Source organism: Trametes versicolor, assembly GCF_000271585.1.
Source record: "Trametes versicolor FP-101664 SS1 unplaced genomic scaffold TRAVEscaffold_5, whole genome shotgun sequence".
Taxonomy (NCBI): Eukaryota; Fungi; Basidiomycota; class Agaricomycetes; order Polyporales; family Polyporaceae; genus Trametes; species Trametes versicolor.
Genome location: NW_007360325.1, coordinates 2,481,642 through 2,498,088, shown reverse-complemented (window position 1 = coordinate 2,498,088; position 16,447 = coordinate 2,481,642). Strand labels below are relative to the sequence as shown.

At 60.6% G+C, this 16,447-nt stretch overlaps 6 protein-coding genes across 6 annotated transcripts; 2 read left to right on the top strand and 4 right to left on the bottom strand.

The window, feature by feature from the left end:
• Positions 1–849: 849 nt before the first annotated feature.
• On the top strand, positions 850–1,069 carry TRAVEDRAFT_37080 (uncharacterized protein; the record flags this gene model as incomplete). Its single annotated transcript, XM_008039118.1, has 2 exons — positions 850–964; positions 1,026–1,069. 2 exons carry the CDS (start codon positions 850–852, stop codon positions 1,067–1,069), a joined length of 159 nt encoding a protein of 52 aa, XP_008037309.1.
• A 919-nt stretch (positions 1,070–1,988) lies between these two features.
• On the top strand, positions 1,989–3,652 carry TRAVEDRAFT_28813 (uncharacterized protein). The gene is made up of 3 exons (XM_008039072.1): positions 1,989–2,252; positions 2,304–2,525; positions 2,600–3,652. Exons 1-3 carry the CDS (start codon positions 2,058–2,060, stop codon positions 3,515–3,517), a joined length of 1,335 nt encoding a protein of 444 aa, XP_008037263.1. The 5' UTR covers positions 1,989–2,057; the 3' UTR covers positions 3,518–3,652.
• Positions 3,653–4,504: 852 nt separating this feature from the next.
• Positions 4,505–6,920, bottom strand: TRAVEDRAFT_71746 (uncharacterized protein). Its single transcript, XM_008039811.1, has 3 exons — positions 6,835–6,920; positions 5,547–6,747; positions 4,505–5,481 (listed from the first exon to the last, which is right to left on the bottom strand). Exons 2-3 carry the CDS (start codon positions 6,637–6,639, stop codon positions 4,685–4,687), a joined length of 1,890 nt encoding a protein of 629 aa, XP_008038002.1. The 5' UTR covers positions 6,640–6,747; positions 6,835–6,920; the 3' UTR covers positions 4,505–4,684.
• Positions 6,921–7,231: 311 nt separating this feature from the next.
• Positions 7,232–9,990, bottom strand: TRAVEDRAFT_167369 (DEAD-domain-containing protein). The gene is made up of 4 exons (XM_008039810.1): positions 9,843–9,990; positions 9,679–9,781; positions 9,133–9,622; positions 7,232–9,077 (listed from the first exon to the last, which is right to left on the bottom strand). Exons 1-4 carry the CDS (start codon positions 9,886–9,888, stop codon positions 7,794–7,796), a joined length of 1,923 nt encoding a protein of 640 aa, XP_008038001.1. The 5' UTR covers positions 9,889–9,990; the 3' UTR covers positions 7,232–7,793.
• Positions 9,991–11,584: 1,594 nt separating this feature from the next.
• TRAVEDRAFT_71743 (uncharacterized protein) lies at positions 11,585–14,214 on the bottom strand (the record flags this gene model as incomplete). The annotated part of the gene is made up of 4 exons (XM_008039809.1): positions 11,585–12,648; positions 12,704–13,710; positions 13,758–13,862; positions 13,920–14,214. The coding sequence occupies 4 exons, from the start codon at positions 14,212–14,214 to the stop codon at positions 11,701–11,703; spliced, it is 2,355 nt and encodes a 784-aa protein (XP_008038000.1). The 3' UTR covers positions 11,585–11,700.
• Positions 14,215–14,599: 385 nt separating this feature from the next.
• TRAVEDRAFT_28810 (alpha/beta-hydrolase) lies at positions 14,600–15,962 on the bottom strand. The gene is made up of 6 exons (XM_008039071.1): positions 15,921–15,962; positions 15,838–15,864; positions 15,652–15,773; positions 15,120–15,437; positions 14,883–15,062; positions 14,600–14,820 (listed from the first exon to the last, which is right to left on the bottom strand). The coding sequence occupies exons 1-6, from the start codon at positions 15,946–15,948 to the stop codon at positions 14,746–14,748; spliced, it is 750 nt and encodes a 249-aa protein (XP_008037262.1). The 5' UTR covers positions 15,949–15,962; the 3' UTR covers positions 14,600–14,745.
• Between the last annotated feature and the right edge of the window lie 485 nt (positions 15,963–16,447).

Here is a 16,447-nt window from a genome sequence, read left to right as displayed (position 1 = left end):
TCACCGCCTTGCCTTACCGCCTGCTGGGCGTAAACTACCAATCAGGGGCGCGCTCGGATTGTGGCATTTGCCTGATTCATGCGCGCATGCCCTCAGACACGTGTGCGCCGCGTCGCCGATTCACCACGCCCCGACATCAAGGCGATTTCAAGTTGTCACCGGCTTTGGGTGCTGCGGTAAGATATCTCAGTCATGTCTCCGGTAGTCGTCATGCGACCTTGGCCACTCATCGAGTACGGCCGTTGTTCGAGCCTCGCCCGCACATGCCCTGATGCATGGCCTGAATGCCGCGTGACATCCATCATGGATTCGCGAGCGATTTTATTTGGAGCATGCTAGCTATGCGGGGCCACTCATGCAGCCTGAGCCTCGCCTAGCTTCCTGTCTCTTGGTTTGCATCGCTGTAGGATACGATGTTGCTGCGATTGGCAACAATCGAACGGCAAATGTGCTTGGCAGGCGATGCCTACTAGGTCGAACAAGTAGGCCCCGGCCGGAAGCACCGTTTCGCGGTCCTCCGTCCGGCGTCGGCGCGATCTGATTCAGGCTGGCAAAGTACCGTTGTGTGAAGGTTTGGGGCGCGCTGCGATGGACAGAACAAGATCCTGGATAACAGGATATACGAAGGCGTGGTGGCACTCGCGAAGGGTAATCATCTCCGAGACGACGCGGCTGCGAGAGAGAGGAGGATGCGGGGCGCACCCCGCTGCGGCAACGAAGCGCGCGCTCCGAGTGCTCGGGCCGTGTGGCAGCAGACCGTTATGGTCTGCTTCAAGCGGAGATTCCCGCTGTTTGTCTACACTCCAGCACCGATAGCCTTACAACTGCCCAAGCCTGACTTGGACCTCCATGCAACCTCCATTGTCGCAGTGCCCTGCCCTTGATGTCTCTGGCTGGAACGTCTCCGGAGGTCCTCGATATCATGTGGACAGACTGAAGACGTACGCGCCGTTGTGCAGAAGTCGTAAGCACCTGCTTCATATCCAACGCCAACAACCGCCCGCCCCTGATATTACGAGGAACAGCTCCGATCCTGCGAAGGTGCAAGCCAGGCCCACAAGAGCCGTGAAATATCCCTGCTGTATGCATCGATCTAAAGTCAGAGGAGCGAGTAGACGATCTCTCGTCCATCTGCCTTCGTAAACATGTGGTGCGCAGATGAGATATCCCAGCCACATTGGTGTTCTCCTCCCGGTTCATATGCACGCATACAGACCCTTCAAATAGCAAATGGGTACGCGCACTCAACACGCTCCCCGTGAGTTTACATTCCAGGATATCCAGATACCACCGAGGTCGTGTAGGAATATAACGATCACTCGAGGGGGAGGTCTTTTTCCTCACATCTTGACATCGCACCCCTGCTACACCCTGCCAGTGTAAACGAACGCTACCCCCGCAAGGTGCGTTACTCTGTGTTTTGTCCCCGAAACATACGAGTCTGACCTCTGTCTGACCTCTTCTTCGTAGTAACGTCCAGCTCGTCGCCGCGCCGCTCCCTCTCTCATCCAGACATCGCGCACCAAAGATGAACAGTCATTCGAATGGCCGGTCCGGCCAGCCCAGTAAGTTCTCGGGGCCCAGCGCTCCCGTGCAACCCAATGTAAGGCATGGTCGAACAACCGGTGCCTTGCTCTGTGCTCACTATATACGCACCACAGGTTGCGTCAAGCACACATTCGTCAGAGCGTATGAAGTCGAACCAGCACTCAACCGGGGAGCCAGCTGAAGGCCGAGTTAATACGCTCTCCGGTGAATTCTTCAAGCTGTTGTTCTGATGGCCTCTCCAGATGCAGGAAGACGTGCAAGATTTTCAGTTGAGTTCATATCTGGAGCTTCGAAAGCTTCTCGATCCTGATAATCTCAACGACCTGACGAGGGTAAGACATATACGAGTCATCCGCAAACATGCACCCTGATCACTAGTGTTGTAGGGCCAAGAGAAACTAGCTCTTCAAAAGGAAGCCTCCCAGTTCTGGCAATGTTTGGGCAAAGATGACGCCTTGCTTCAAGCGCGCGAAGAGCTCTCCTCCCCGGACTGGGAAATCCCCCAGGAGATGTATACTAGCAACACTTCATACCGCCCGCCGGCTAGAGAGTCGCTGCCGTTTACAAAGGTCGACGTTGCTGCGTCTGAAGCTGTAGTACCTGATGCGTTGGCGCGGGCCCTGAGGGATCCCTTGGAGCCCGCTTTCCCGGACATAATCGGACTATCTAGTAGGGAAGGCAAGAAGTTCACCTTCCGTTTGGTTGTGAGTACGCAGTGATCTCTATGTTTGACAGAAGTACTCACGTTGTAGCAGTTCGTCGGCTCCAACCGGCAGCCTCATGGACCGTTGCGGAACGAGCGTCCGAAGCAGAGACACGAACGCGCCTCCATGAAGACCCAGGCCGAGTTGGCCGCATCCGTCAAGGCTGCGGAGCGCCTGTCTGGCAGGAAGCCGTTGCGCAAGAACTCCAAGTCGGTACCACTCATGCGTATCGCGCTGGTGGAGATGGTCGCGCTAGAGCTACAGAGTGTCATGGTGAGTGTCTCCCTTTGGCTTATCTAATCGCTGTCATGATTTGTCTCATTTCCTCTCGTATTCATGTTCTGTAGAAGGAGCTGAAGGGGAAGAACCGCCCACTGACCTTCCGCGGCCGCGAAGTCGACTTTGCCCATGTGAAGATCATGAACATCTACAGACCAACGTCCGCCACGATGCAGCCAACGCTCGAAATCCTTCACGAGTACCGCAGCCTCTACATGGCAGACAACGCTCCTGTCCACGCTGTCGTCGACCAGGCGCACGATGACCAGGCGCGCGAGGACCAATCCGTCATCTGGGGCCCGGCATGGGACCACCCCACCGCGCCGACCACGCCTGCCACAGGCCATACCGACGTTCCTACCACCCCTGGCATAGGTCGTGCCGACGAGCCCTGCACGTTCACCCCAGTGCTCGGCGGCTACCTCCAATATGACGAGCCCTTCACGCTCACCCCCGCGCACGGCAGCTACCCCCAATGCGATCAGCCCTTCACGTTCGCCCCCGCCCACGGCGGCTACCTCCAATGCGACGAGCCCGGAATGTCGAACATCGACTACATGCAGGGCCAGATGCCTCCTGTCGCGAACGGGCCGTGGGCGATGGGCAACGCTGCGAACACGATCCCCACCCCCGGCGGCCCTCCGACGCGCTACGCACCGCCGCCGCCGCCGCCGTTCATGTGGAGGCCCGAGATGGTCCACCCGGGCAGCGCTGACGCGGAGGCGACGCTAGGGCTGGGCTTCGCGGACGTACAGGGTGGTGTGCGCACACCGGCGAACGGTAATCTGAACCTCGAGGCGAACACGCGGACGCCTGCCACGGACGACGACGTTTACTTCGACTTGGAGCGCTACGGCGAGTCCACCATGCCGAACCTGTGGGCGACCCAGACTGGGGCCGGTCGCCGCAGCGCCATGCGGATGTGGCCGAATCGCGGTCCCCGTCCCGCCGCCGCTGCCTCGACGTCGGCCTGCAGATATTTCTAAAAGTACTGCAACGACGGTGAGTACTGTGTGTCCGGCTGTCTATCGTAGTACTCGACCCAGCGCCCGAGCTTCCCCATTGCCCTTCCCGTTACCTGTACACCATCGTTTGACATCCTTTCTCCACTATTGACCCAGCAGACATTCCCCGGGCCCCTTGCTCCCATCTCGTGCATTCCATACCATAGCTTGACGAGTGTAGTTTACGTGGCACCTTCGGCCTGACGGCCTCACTGCCACTATAATCCTTGAATATATCTATCTATCTATCGTAGTACTCAAAGCTCATACATGACATGGCAGCTTGCCATTTTGCGTTTCCGATGATTGCATGGCTCGCGCACCACAGTCCAAACGTGATTGATATTCATTACTTAGTTAGCTGACTGGCATCTTCAATATATATGATACGTCTAATATCTCCGAGAGAGTTACGTGCCTGCACGTCGCCGTGGTCAAACGCCTATGGGTATCCTCGTCAATACAGCCTTCAGCTTGAGCCTGCATTGAGCATCTCGCTAGCCGCCATGCGGCGCGGCGTGACGCCGCCCTCATATGCGATAGAGCCCGCTTCTTACACTCGCATCCACAGTCGTCTTGCATATACGCATATCTCGGGTCGTCTATCAGTCGAATCGACTCTCAAGGCCGCTCGAGCGCCACACGTGCACGCGGGTCTACTAGCACAGGAATTACATAGGTACATCCTACAAGTCCTACCCTACCGTTTCCGAGGTCACCTGGATACTTACGGCCCGAACGTTAACAGGTTTTCTCTGTGCTTCTGCAGTAAGCTGGATATACAGAGCATATCGATAGGGTTCTCAGACGTCCGGGGCAACGCACCTGCGCTGAGGCTGTGAGTAACGTATGTAGCTACCAACCTGTGAGGCGACCTGCCGCGTTGAATATAGAGCGTTCCAGTTCCAAGCGCTATTGAGCGCAAGGAACTCGCAACGATCCGTCGACGCGAAAGCCGCTGTATAGGTACCTGCATGTATTCACCTCCAGAGGCATGCGCCGCGTCTGCGTCTGTGCGAATACACCGTCGCTCCACCTGCATCCTAGTATAGGCTGTGCGCGTTCCACCTCCATCCGTCGGTCAACCCCAAACCTCCCCGCGTCTCCGCGAGCCGCGAGCATGTAAAACAACATGCATGCGCGGCCCCATCACGAACCTGCCGCCACCCCTCGCGCCCCTCTATCTCCCTCCTTCCACTTCGCCGCCTTTCCCGGAGACGACGCGGGCTCCTTCGAGGGAAGGGCGTCCAGAGCCGCCGGCGCGACCTCGTGCTCACCCCTGTCCGCGGGGTGCAGCGCGGCCGCAGTAGCGGGAGGCGCGACCCCGCTCGCAGCCGCCGCCGCACGCTCGCGCGCCCGCCTCCGGCGACGCAAGATCTTCTTCCGGTTGCGCACCGCGCGGTGGTAGCTCTGCTCGTCCCCGTAAAACAGCTCGTGCTCACAAAACGGGCAGATCCACTCGTCCGCCGGATTGGCCAGCGCCGTGGACACCGGCGGCGGGGGCGGAGGTGCGCCCTCCGCCACAGACGCCTTCTTGCGCGTGCGCCGCGGCGGGATCTCCGCGGCGAGGAAGCGCAGCGGGAGCGGGCTGAGCATGTTCTGCGCGTTCTGCGCGGCCTGCTGCGCGGAGGGCGGGCCCGTGTGCGGCAGCCGCGACGGCACGTAGTTGCGCAGGTGGTGCGGGTTCGACGCGTTCGCGAGCGCGGACCGCTTCTTCTTCTTCCCGCCCTTCTTCGCCCCCGCCGCGGGCGCGTCCAGCGCGCCCTGCACGTCGCCGCCGCCGGCCTTGGTGCGGTCTGTGCGCTTGGCGGCGGGCGCGCTGAGTGCGGCGGCGGCGGCCTGCTTCGCGGCCTCGGCGGCGCGGGCGGCCTGGCGCGCGAGCTCCTCCTCGAACCGGCCGTGCAGGATCGCGACTTCCTCCTTCGTGGCGATCAGGCGGTCCGAGGCTTCGCAGTGCACATGATGAGGACTTTCGGTCAGAATGCGAGGATGGCGACGGACGGGCACTCACTCGCGCAGTTGTACACAAACGTGAACTCGGAGGAGGGCGCCGTGGGAGCCGGGGCCGCGTTCTCGTCGCCTGGGGCGTCGGGACCGTCGGCGTGTTCGGAGAGCAAGGCCTCTTTGTGTACTTTGAATGCGCGTGCCATCCGCGCCTCTCGTCGCTGCGAGAGGCGCATCCTAACCGGGGCGCCGCTCCGGTAGTCGATCCCGGTCTGCACGAACGGGTAGCTCGCGGAGAGCGCCTGGTCGAGTGCGAGCGTGTCCCCGTGCGCGAGGGCACCGAGCACCACCGCGAGCTGCCGCTTCCGGCTCCGCAACAACTCCTTGTGCTGCAGCCCCGCAAGCGTCGCGCGCGTGAGGCGACCGCGCCGCCCTCCGCGTCCCTGCACCCCTTGTGCGCCCATCCCGCCCAACGCTACCATACCTGTGCCTCCCCCGCCACCACCTCCGGCACCTCCTCCGTTCCCTACGCCTCCCTCAATATCCCGCTCACGCCCCGTCGGGATCCCACGCTCCGCAGACTCGTCTTCCCCGCCAGACGCAGAGTCTCCTCCGTCGTGCGCCGAGCCGGACATGTTCGCGGGCACCTTGCGCTTCTTCGTGTTCCCTGGCTGCTGCAGGTGGTCCACGTAGTCGCCCTCCCCGCTCTCGTCGTCGTCTAACCCGTCCCGGCCGTCCATGCCCCCACTATCCGCGTATCCATACCCCGTGCTGAGCCCGAAGCCGAACCCGCCGCCGAGCCCCGCGAGCGCGCTGCTGAGGTCGAGGCGGGTGCCCATCTGCTCTGCGTCTCCATCCGGGGGCACTGTCTTGAACAGGTCGCGCACGCCGCCGAGCACGGGCATGTAGTACGCCTGCAGCGCCATCTGCGCCGTGAGCGTCGCACGCCCCGTGCCGTCCTCCGCTTGGTCATCGGGTCCTTGCGAGCCGTTGGGGGAGGTGTGTCCAGAGGCCCCGCCACCGGAGTCGAGGTGGGTGTGCGTGTCCGGCTCGGAGGTGCGTCTGCGCTTCGGGAGCGGCTTCACGCGGCGGAGCGTCGGGAGCTCGGGGACGTCGTAGACGGGCGACGGGGACTGGCCCCGGTGCGTGTCGGCGTACATACCGTTGTCGTTTGGGAGTGGCTCGGGGTCGATCGGGGCTTGTGCGTTCGGTCCTGGGTGTGCTGGTGGTGCGTGTGCTGGTGCGTGTGCTGGCGCTGCAAAGAATAGCTGGTGGAGGGAGCGGAGCATATCTCACAGTCAGCACGGGTTCCTCCGCGGCGGATGGCTACGATTTTGGCGATCTCGCGGGCTTACGTGGGAGGGGGGTGCGACGGGCGTCGATGCGTGCGTGGCCGGGACTTTGTGGTGGTCGCCGCCGTCGTGGTCGGCGTTTGTCTTGCGGGGGTGCACACAAAAGCGTTGGTGCTCAGCTGGGTAGATCTAATGCCACGCGCTGCAGAGCGTGCTGGCTGATGGGATCGTGTAAAGCGAGGGTGCGAGATATGCGTTACGGACAAACGAGCCTCGAGCGGGGCAGACTCGAATTCCTGCCTGCCGGCCTGTGAGATTGATTTCCCTCCGCTCAGCCACCGCGATCCTGCTCCATTATCCGGCTCATTCCTTCACGCAAATTCCGTACCTCTTGCCGGCCTTGTCACCTGCACCGAGGAGCCAGCCTATAGCAGGCGGAATATAGCACTCACTGTCAGGAGGGGAGACAATTTTTCAGACCCATGTATTTACAACGACTAGTGGTGCCTCGAGAGGAAAAGATGCTACTACGGTACAAGGTGTGCGATGCTCTAACAGATTGTCTCGTGATGCTACTAGGATATAGGTAAATGTCCGACTGCGCGTCGCAATAAGTCAGGGTATCGCGAAACGAAGGAAGACATTAGCTCTGCTCATGCTGATGGGCCCCGAACAACCTCTATGGGGGGTGATGCTGCAATAAGGATATGGCGGATCACGCCTGAGTATTGAAACAGACGGGACGGATTAGTAGGGCCGTACGATAGACGATGAGCAGATGTTGCAACGAGACCGAGAGCGTGAGAGTTGTGAGAGCAGCGCATGGTGGGGACCGAACGTGAATGGTAGTACGCGGAATAGTATGAGATCAGGGCTTGAGGCGAAGTCGTTGCATGGGTCGGCATAAGAACGTGGCATAAATCAGACGTCGGGGCGAGGATGCTGGGTCAAGAACGGGGTGAAACAGGGTCAAGGTGCCTGGAAGGGCGCCGTCGGGGAAGTCGTTGTGCGGCCGGGGGAATTTACCACCAGCTGCCTCCACCTCCTCCGCCTCCGCCACCGCCGTAGCCGCCACCGTAGCCTCCTCCGCCACCGCCGCTGCCACCGTACTGAGGACCGCCAAAGCTAGCTCCCCCGCGGCTGCCGCCGTAACCTCCGCCACCCGTGCGGACGTCGCGGCCGCCTCCTCCACGGCCACGGCCTCCGCCGCGACCACGGCCGCCGCGGTATCCGCCGCCGCCGAACGTAGATTCTGCAGCCACGGTCTCGAGCCAGCCAGGAACCTCTTGGTTGGCCTCGCGAAGCAGCTCGAGCATGTCGCGAACGATGTTGCGGTTGCCACGGTTGAAGAAGGCAGTCGCAATGCCGGTGTTACCCGCACGACCGGTACGACCGATACGATGCACGTAGTCATCGATGTCGGACGGCAAGTCGTAGTTGATGACGTGGGTGACATTGGGGATATCGAGACCACGGGCAGCGACGGCAGTTGCGACAAGAATCGGGGTACGGCCAGTCTTGAAGGTTTGGAGGGCCATCTCACGCTCGCGTTGAGTACGGTCTCCGTGGATGGAGGTCGCGGGCATGTTGTTCCCGAGGAGGAAGTCCGACAGCATATCAGCCATACGCTTGGTCTCGACGAAGACGAGTGTAAGGCCAGTGCTGTTTGCCTGCAAGACATCGAGGAGGACAGAGCGCTTGTCGGCGTCCTCGACGTATTCGACCCTCTGGGTGATGTTCTCGGAGGTAGAGCCGACACGTCCGACAGACAGGAAGACGTAGTCCTTCATGAAGTCCCGGGCAAGCATCTGGATGTCGCGAGGGAACGTGGCTGAGAACATGAGCGTCTGGCGCTCCTGTACGCCCGGCATGTCCTCGCCCTGGACGATCCGGCGGATCTGGGGCTCGAAACCCATGTCGAGCATGCGGTCTGCCTCGTCCAAGACAAGGTAGCGCACGTTGGCAAGGCTGATACGCCCACGCTCGATCAGATCCACGAGGCGACCAGGAGTAGCGCTAAGCAAGTCGCAGCCGCGCTCGATCAGCCGCAGCTGCTGGTTGATGTCAGCACCGCCGTAAACTACCGCAGGGCGGACCCAGGAGCGGTAGCAGAACTTGCGGGCCTCCTCGTGGATTTGGCTGACCAGCTCACGCGTAGGGGCGAGGATAAGACCAGTGGGGTAGGCCTTGCGTCCACGGCTGTAGCCCATGCTAGGCTGCAAGTCCGCGGGGGGTGCACGAGGTCCGTTCGTGAAGGAGGCGGAAAGAATAGGGAAAAGGAAACCACCAGTTTTCCCAGAACCCGTCTGAAAAATACGTAGTTAGCATATAAGCACTGGCGCGTTCTGAGCTTTTGCGTACCTGAGCACAAGCCATCAGGTCTCTGCCTGCGGCGACGATCGGAATCGAATACTTTTGAACGGGCGTCGGGGTCGTGTAACGAGCGTAACTGATGTTCTCGAGAAGCACCGGATCCAGGGGCGGGGACGTGAAGACCGTCACGGGTTCAGGCACACCAGCTCCGGTAGCCTCGACGGGGATGTCGTCGTACTTTTCGAAGTTGATACCGGTGTGCTGCTTCGAAGGGTCGTTCTCCTCTCCGTAGAGCTCCTTCTCCATGCGGACATTGCGACCACCCGCAACGTGTTTGCCGTCCTTCCAGACACCGTAGCCGAAGGACTCACGGGGGCCGTCACCTCCACCGCGGGGGCCGTTGGTTTGGGGACGATCGCCCCAGCCTCCACCGCCACCACCGCGCGAGCTGACGCTACGGTTGAAACCTCCACCGCCTCTGGGTTCGAAACCGCCGCGCGAAGAAGGAGTGGAAGAACGGGAATCAGTCCAGCCGTTCCTACAGGGCGCTGGCGTCAATATTCGCGACACGTATCATTCAAGCACGAAACTGACCCGTTCGGGGGGACAATGCTGGCAGAGACGGCCCGCGGTGAGCTCTGCGGAGCTCCCCTCATGTGAGGAGGGACATAAGCTGATTTTGCGATACCGAGGTTGGCTGCAAAGTGGGTGATAAGCATGTCGCGAGCATGCAATGCACGCTGGCAAAAACGACGCACCAAACTGGTTCTCCAGACCGGTACCGTTTACAATTCCATTGGACATATTATGCGTGGATGAAGGAAAAGAACAAAGTGTATGAGAACTTGTTGAGATTTTCGTCTATGAGCGATGAGCTGGAAACGAGTCGAGATGGTAGATGGTGATGGTACACCACAAAGGCGAGTGAGAAATTTGCCCTCCACCCCGGAGCTTACAAAACCCTGCAGTGGCTCCCTTACATAAGCAATTTACCCGAAACGGCGTCCTGCCATGTGCCTGCGCCAAGAGGACGCGCGACGTGGCACCGCGTAGGCGCCCGCCGGCCCGCCCTCCGTCAGCATCTACGCGACGCAAGCGCTCACAGCAGTCCAGGAACGCGAACGCTGCTCAGCGGGCACAGCAGCCACCGACACCTCATCTCATACCTTGACCTGCTCTCCCGCCATGTCCCACTCTCATACGCACGCGCCGGGCGAGTCCCACAACCACAGCCATGGCCCGCAACCGCCCCAGCAGCAGCAACAGACCATGGTCATGCGCCCACCAGACCCGCTCATGCAGGCCGTCATCGAGGAGAGCTTCCGCCCGGTCGACCTTGCCCTCGGACCACCCGAAAACGCCAGTGCGCTGTGTGGCAAGCACAAGCAGGAGAAATGCGTGGACTGCAACGTGGATTACCGTGCTCTGAACCGTCTCTCCCGATTGCTCGTCGCGAACCCGAACCTCCGCTGTCCCCCACCTCCGCAGGTTGTCTCTCAGAACCTGTCACAAGCAATCAACAACACCAAGGATGAGGGAAACGTGCGCCACCTATTGCATGCTCTGCGGTCCTCGTGCTAATGAACTGCTGCAACTGTTAGGCTTTGTTCAAGGGCGGCATGCACGTCCAGGCTATCCAGCGGTACACTATGGCCGCGAGCATCGCCGTCCAGCGCCCGCCATGGGAAGCGCAACAGCTCATGCGCGAAGAGCTCTCCATGATTCTCTCCAACCGTTCCGCCGCGTTCTTTGAGGCCGGGGACTTCGTCAGCGCGCTGGTCGACGCTGAGACCGTCATCTCGCTCAAGCGGCCCTGGAGCAAGGGCCACTTCCGAAAGGCGCGCTCCCTCATGAAGCTCGAACGATACCAGGATGCCAAGGACGCGATCCAGCTTGGTCTCTCGTTCGAACCCACCAACCCAGTAAGTCCACCTCACCATAAGCAGGCAGCGAACCAGGCTGGCGTCCTTATACGCGTCCATTTGGGCTGTGTGCCTGACACCACGTCTCTATCACATACCGCATGCACGGCAGAATGCTTACTTCTTTGCCTCTCCAGGAAATGGTACAGATGCTGGCGGACATCGAGTCGCACCTGAACGGGTCGACCGAGCAGAGCCTCGAAAAGGCGTCACCGCAGCCGATACCCGTGTCCTGATGTATTATCTCCTATGGTTATGGTACGGTACTTGTACAGTGTATATTCCTCACCCTTTCGTCCTCTTATGGAACCGCACAACTGGGCCTAGTAATATTGTCGGAAACGACCGTTCCGCATACATCGAACGTGTGAACGCTGAAGGGGGCGACATGTGGACGTGCGACACCAATGCAACTGTCGGTCGCGTCAGATTTGTGGAAAGACAGACCGTGAGACGTACCATAGTCAGCCATATTTTCCGTATCTTGTCGTAACGTACCATAGCTGCCAGACACCGCCGCAACGCGTAGACCGCCAGGTAACGGAATTCGCATGTGCTGCACCAGCGCACGTCTAGCTGAGATACGAATGTATTAGGTCCTACGGAATCCTATCATACGATGTACATGATACACAATGTCCACTCAGGGTCCCAGTGAGCTACAAACCAAGTATAGTCGTCCGCGTCCGCGCACCTACTTCGGCACCTGCAGTCTATCCAAGATCCCGTCCACCTCCACACACTCCTCCGGCTCCCTAAAGATGCGTATAGGGATGCTCGGCTGCACCTCCACGCGCGCCCGCCACAGCCGCGCCTGCAGCTCCCACCGCTTCTTCTCCGCGTCCGACACCGAGCTCTGTGACGACTGCGACGACTGCTGGCGCGGCGGCGGCAGCTGCGGCTGCCATCGTGCAGTAGCGTCCGTCCATTCGACCGTACCCTGCGGTCGCGCGAACCCAGACGGAGGGAACGAGCTAGGGGTCGCGTCCTCCTTCGCATCCTGGAAGCCCATCGGCGGCGTCCCGCTAGGCTCCTCAGTAATCGGCGAGTGGGTCCGCGGCGCCGAGCTGAAGTAGTCGGTTGTTGGCGACGGCCCGCCCGACGGTGTGCCCACATCGCTGCCCGAGCGCGCCCTGCCCGACGGTCTTGACGGCATGGGTGTGCTCGCCCCGGGAATTGCGTCAGACATCGAGCGTGATGGGCCGTACCGCCCAACGATACGCCTACCGGCGCCGCGCATCCCTCCTCCAGCAGGCGCGCTCCCCGGCAGCCCGAACGCCGCGTCCATGCCGCCGCGGTACGCATCAGCGCCTATTGGGTCTTCAAGCGGGAGGATGTCCCCGCCACGCACGCCGGCGTCGCGAATGAAGATGCCGACGATCTGGTCCGGGCGCTCGCGTGCGAGCTCGGCGTAGAGCTCGAGGTCCTGTTCGCCGGAGTCGCCGACGAGGATGAAGTGCGCCTCAGGGAAGTGGTTCAGCACGTCGAGCACGCCCGTGCGCTTGCGCATCGCGGGTGCGGAGAGGAGGCCGTTGAAGAGCGAGCGGCCGCCATAGGAGCGCAGCCGGATCGATCCTGGGGGTAGACGAGCAATTTGGAGGAACTCGTTCACGATCGGGAGAAGTTCGAAGGGGCCATTGGACTACACAGTGCGTATGTGAGTGAGGGGAGGACGAATTCGAGTTAAACGGACATACCACATAGTGGAATCGCACGCCGCGCTTCCACATGCCCGTGTACCAGTCACCCATACCGCGGATAACGCTGTCTCGGAGATCTTTCACGAAGACGTTATGGAACACCGCCCGGGCCCCGCCGAGGATGCCTGAGAGCTTGATCGTGTCGTCGATGTCCGAAATTACGCGCACTGAGGAACAGGAGAGTGGGATTGCGATGGAGGTAGAAACAGTGACTGGCGCGGGAAATCGGGACATATATCTTGATGTTGAAGGACCTTGTGGTGTCGCGGGTGTGCCGGGTCCTGGAGATGGAGGTGCGAGGAGCTCTGCGACCACAAACAAGTCTTGCTCGAGGCCCGGCCCGCCAAACGCAATGTGCAAGGCACCGGGATGGACGCACATCTGCTCCCACGGTACAGAGAATTTGACCTGGAACGAGCCATCTGCAGCGGTAATCACTTCGCGCGTGAGGATTGGCGATTTCTCCGGCGAGGCTGAGCTTCCCGAGGAACCAGACTCGTCCGTGGCCCCGTCCTCGTATAGCGTGGGGTCTGCCGCATACAGAGAGAGGCGCACGGTTCGATTCACGAGGGCAGAAGACCAGAAGGGATGCAAGCGTGCTTCGAGGTTCGCGTGCCACCGTTGGAGGTCAGATGAGCCTGCACCCAAGCCCAGGGGCGTAGCCGAAGAAGGGGGCGACGATCTCGAACTTCGAGAATATCCAGGTCCCGAGCTCGAGTACGTCGACGAGGCAGAAGAGGCAGAGGGAGGGCGGGAACTGTGTGAGTCGGAGTAGTCTAGCGAGGGCGCATCATGTCCGCTGCGTCCGCTATCGACGCTCCGTGTGTCGAACTCTATCCGGCGTAGCCTCTCGTCGAGTGCCTGCATTTCGGACTCGTCTGTGATTTGATCTGGAGGTGGAGGTAGGTGTGCATGAGCGAGGAGCTCTTCGGTGGATCTACTCATGGGGGTAATAGCTGTCGACATTCCAGACCCGACGGACAGCTTGGGTAGTGCGGCGTAACCTGTGGCGACGTTAGTATGCGACCAGATAGACAACATGAACGCATACTTTTCGCTAGTCGTAGAAATGCGCGACCCGCCTTAGTGTTGAACCCGACGCCAGTGAGTTTGCAGGTGTACCCAGATACGAAGACGTCGATGTCGAACTGTGCGTCTGCACGGACATTACTACCGGCATACGACACGGAAATGTTGAACACCTCGGACGTACCTTCCTGCCCATCCCTTTGCGGCTCGCGATACCGGCGCGTAGCCCAACCCGGGAAGATAGTTATCCTGTCGCCACTGACGTCGTACTCGCTCTGGCTCCCGCGACGCAGTTTCTGCCCAGCCCACTGGCCCCACGACTGCTTCTTCGGTGTTGCATCAGAGTCTTGCGGAGGAGTGCCGCGCCACGAGGGGTAGGATTGTTTGAGCTCGCGCTGCTGCGCGACGTAGCCCTTGAGGGAGCGGCCGGCGGCGGAGGCCAGAGAGCGCCAGGAGGATGGAGGCATATCTTCAGACATGGCGGGTGGAACAAGGTGACATAAGTCGAGACACGGTACAGAGAGGGAGGAATAAAGATACACGGGTGGGCTGTGGTGGGCTATGTAGCGATACAGGGAGGAAGAGGAGGGCTGGGAGAGAAGGGCATCATGGCTGGGAGGAAACCCGAACGCATGCCGTTCCCCGATCATGTCCTCCTCCCGCCACAACCGCGCCACCACGGTAGCCGCCCGTGCCTGTACCACTCCAGTTCCACCGCTGCAGCCTCACTCGTCCCTCTCTGGACATCGCGAATATCTGGATAACCTTCCAACATTCAACAACCATTCTCGACTGTACCGCATCCTCATATATCTTGCCACCCATGACCACAGCACAGCACACATCTGACCGCAACGTGTTGTTGAATGATATCTGGTTCTGAACCTTGTATACACAAACTCCCAGGTCGTACAGCCTTTGCAAATACACTTCTTATGATCTCCTTGATATCCCCATTAACGCCCCGGGGCTCGGTGCCGGCCATAAACCGGCTATCCAGCGCCCCGAGCTTACAAGTGCTTGATGAGGAACTCGACGGTGGCCTTGAACGCGCCCTCCTTGCCGGCCTTGACCTTCGGGTCACTCTGCGTACGAGATAAATTATCAGCGTCTGGCGGGCATATAAAGCGTACGCTAGAAGACGTACAATGTCCCCGCGGACAGCGAAGCCATGCGTGCAGCCGTCCCAGTACGTGCGCTCGTATCCGGGCGCGAACTTGCCCCCGCCGAGGATCTCGTCCGCCTTCGCCTGCGCCTCGATGGGGAACTGCGAGTCGACCGTGCACGAGTTGATGAGCAGCGGCGCCTTCGAGGTCGTCAAGTATTTCTGCCCCGCAAACAGCGTCAGCCCAATCCCGACGCATCCAGCGCACATCTGACGCACCTCGAGGTCATCGGGGATCTTCAGGAGCGACGGGTGCGAGACGCCGACGACGTCCACCTCGCCGTTGAACGCGAGGTCGAACGCGGGGCGCGCCCCATAGCAGAACCCGATGGCGCCGATCTTCGTGATGCCGTCCGCCTTGAGCGCGGCGAGCACGCCGCGGATGATGCCCACGACGCGGTCCGGGCTGTGCTTTCCAATCCAGCTCATGATGTCGAAGGTGCCGCTGTTCAGCGCGTCCTCGGGGAGCGCATCACCCTCGAAGAGGTCCGGCACGTACACCTTGAAGCCGTTGAGTGCGTAGTCGTCCGCGAGCAGCTGTCGGTTTCACGGTTGTCAGCACGAGTAAGTGGCTTCGGACTGGTCGGTCGTGCATATACACGCAAGGGGGCGGAGCCACTCCTCCTCGGATAGCCCACTTTCTATCTCGCGCCTCCCTTATTGGGCCTTTGGCCGGCACGCCCATGGCGGCACGACATGGCGGGAGGACGATGGCGGCCGACCAGGCACGGTGACGTCATTCGGTACTCACGAGGTTGTTCTGCAGCTTGAGGCCGAAGACATCGGTCAGGAAGAGGACGGCCTTGTCCTTCGGGTACTCGGTGGTCGGCGTAGCGATGTACGTCTCGACACCGCCGTACTGGGTAGTCTGGCCTGGAAACATATCGGGTGAATGAGTCTCGCAGCCAAATGTGCGATCGAGTGGGCGGTGGCGTACCCGCGGGCGTGCCCTCATGGCGGACACCTGCAATAACGCAACGTTAGAACGACTGAAAGCGCGTAACAAACACAGAAACTCACCAGAGATGCAGTGCTTGCAGAGAGACATTGTGTAGGTAGTGCTGGTGGTGGTGGTCGAGTGAAAGAGTGCTGGGCAGTTGCTGACTGTGGATGTGCCCCCCAGCTCGGGCTATATATACACGCCAACCTCATCTCATCGATAAGTCCTCCTCCGGCAACTAGCACTCAGAACGTTCGCCTTGTGTGCCAGGTGTGAGTATGTTGCTGCGTCAGATTTCTCATGACCCCATGACTCAGTCGTACATGCTCAGTACTGTCCGGTATCCTCGCGGTGTGCGCATCGCGCGGCGCCGGGAACCGACGCCTTCTCTTCCCTTCTGCCGCCCGCGTGCCGAGCGGACGCGTACGCCCGCTTGAACTGCGTCCCACTCCACCCACGCTCCCATCACGAAGCAAACCTTGTACACCGCTGTCCCGAAATGGCACTGCGCGCTGTTCGTCGCTGGAACGGTGACTGGATGGACGCGGACTGGGATCTACGCCTCCCACTATCTGATACCGCTGGTGAGTCCCGGATCGCGGTTACT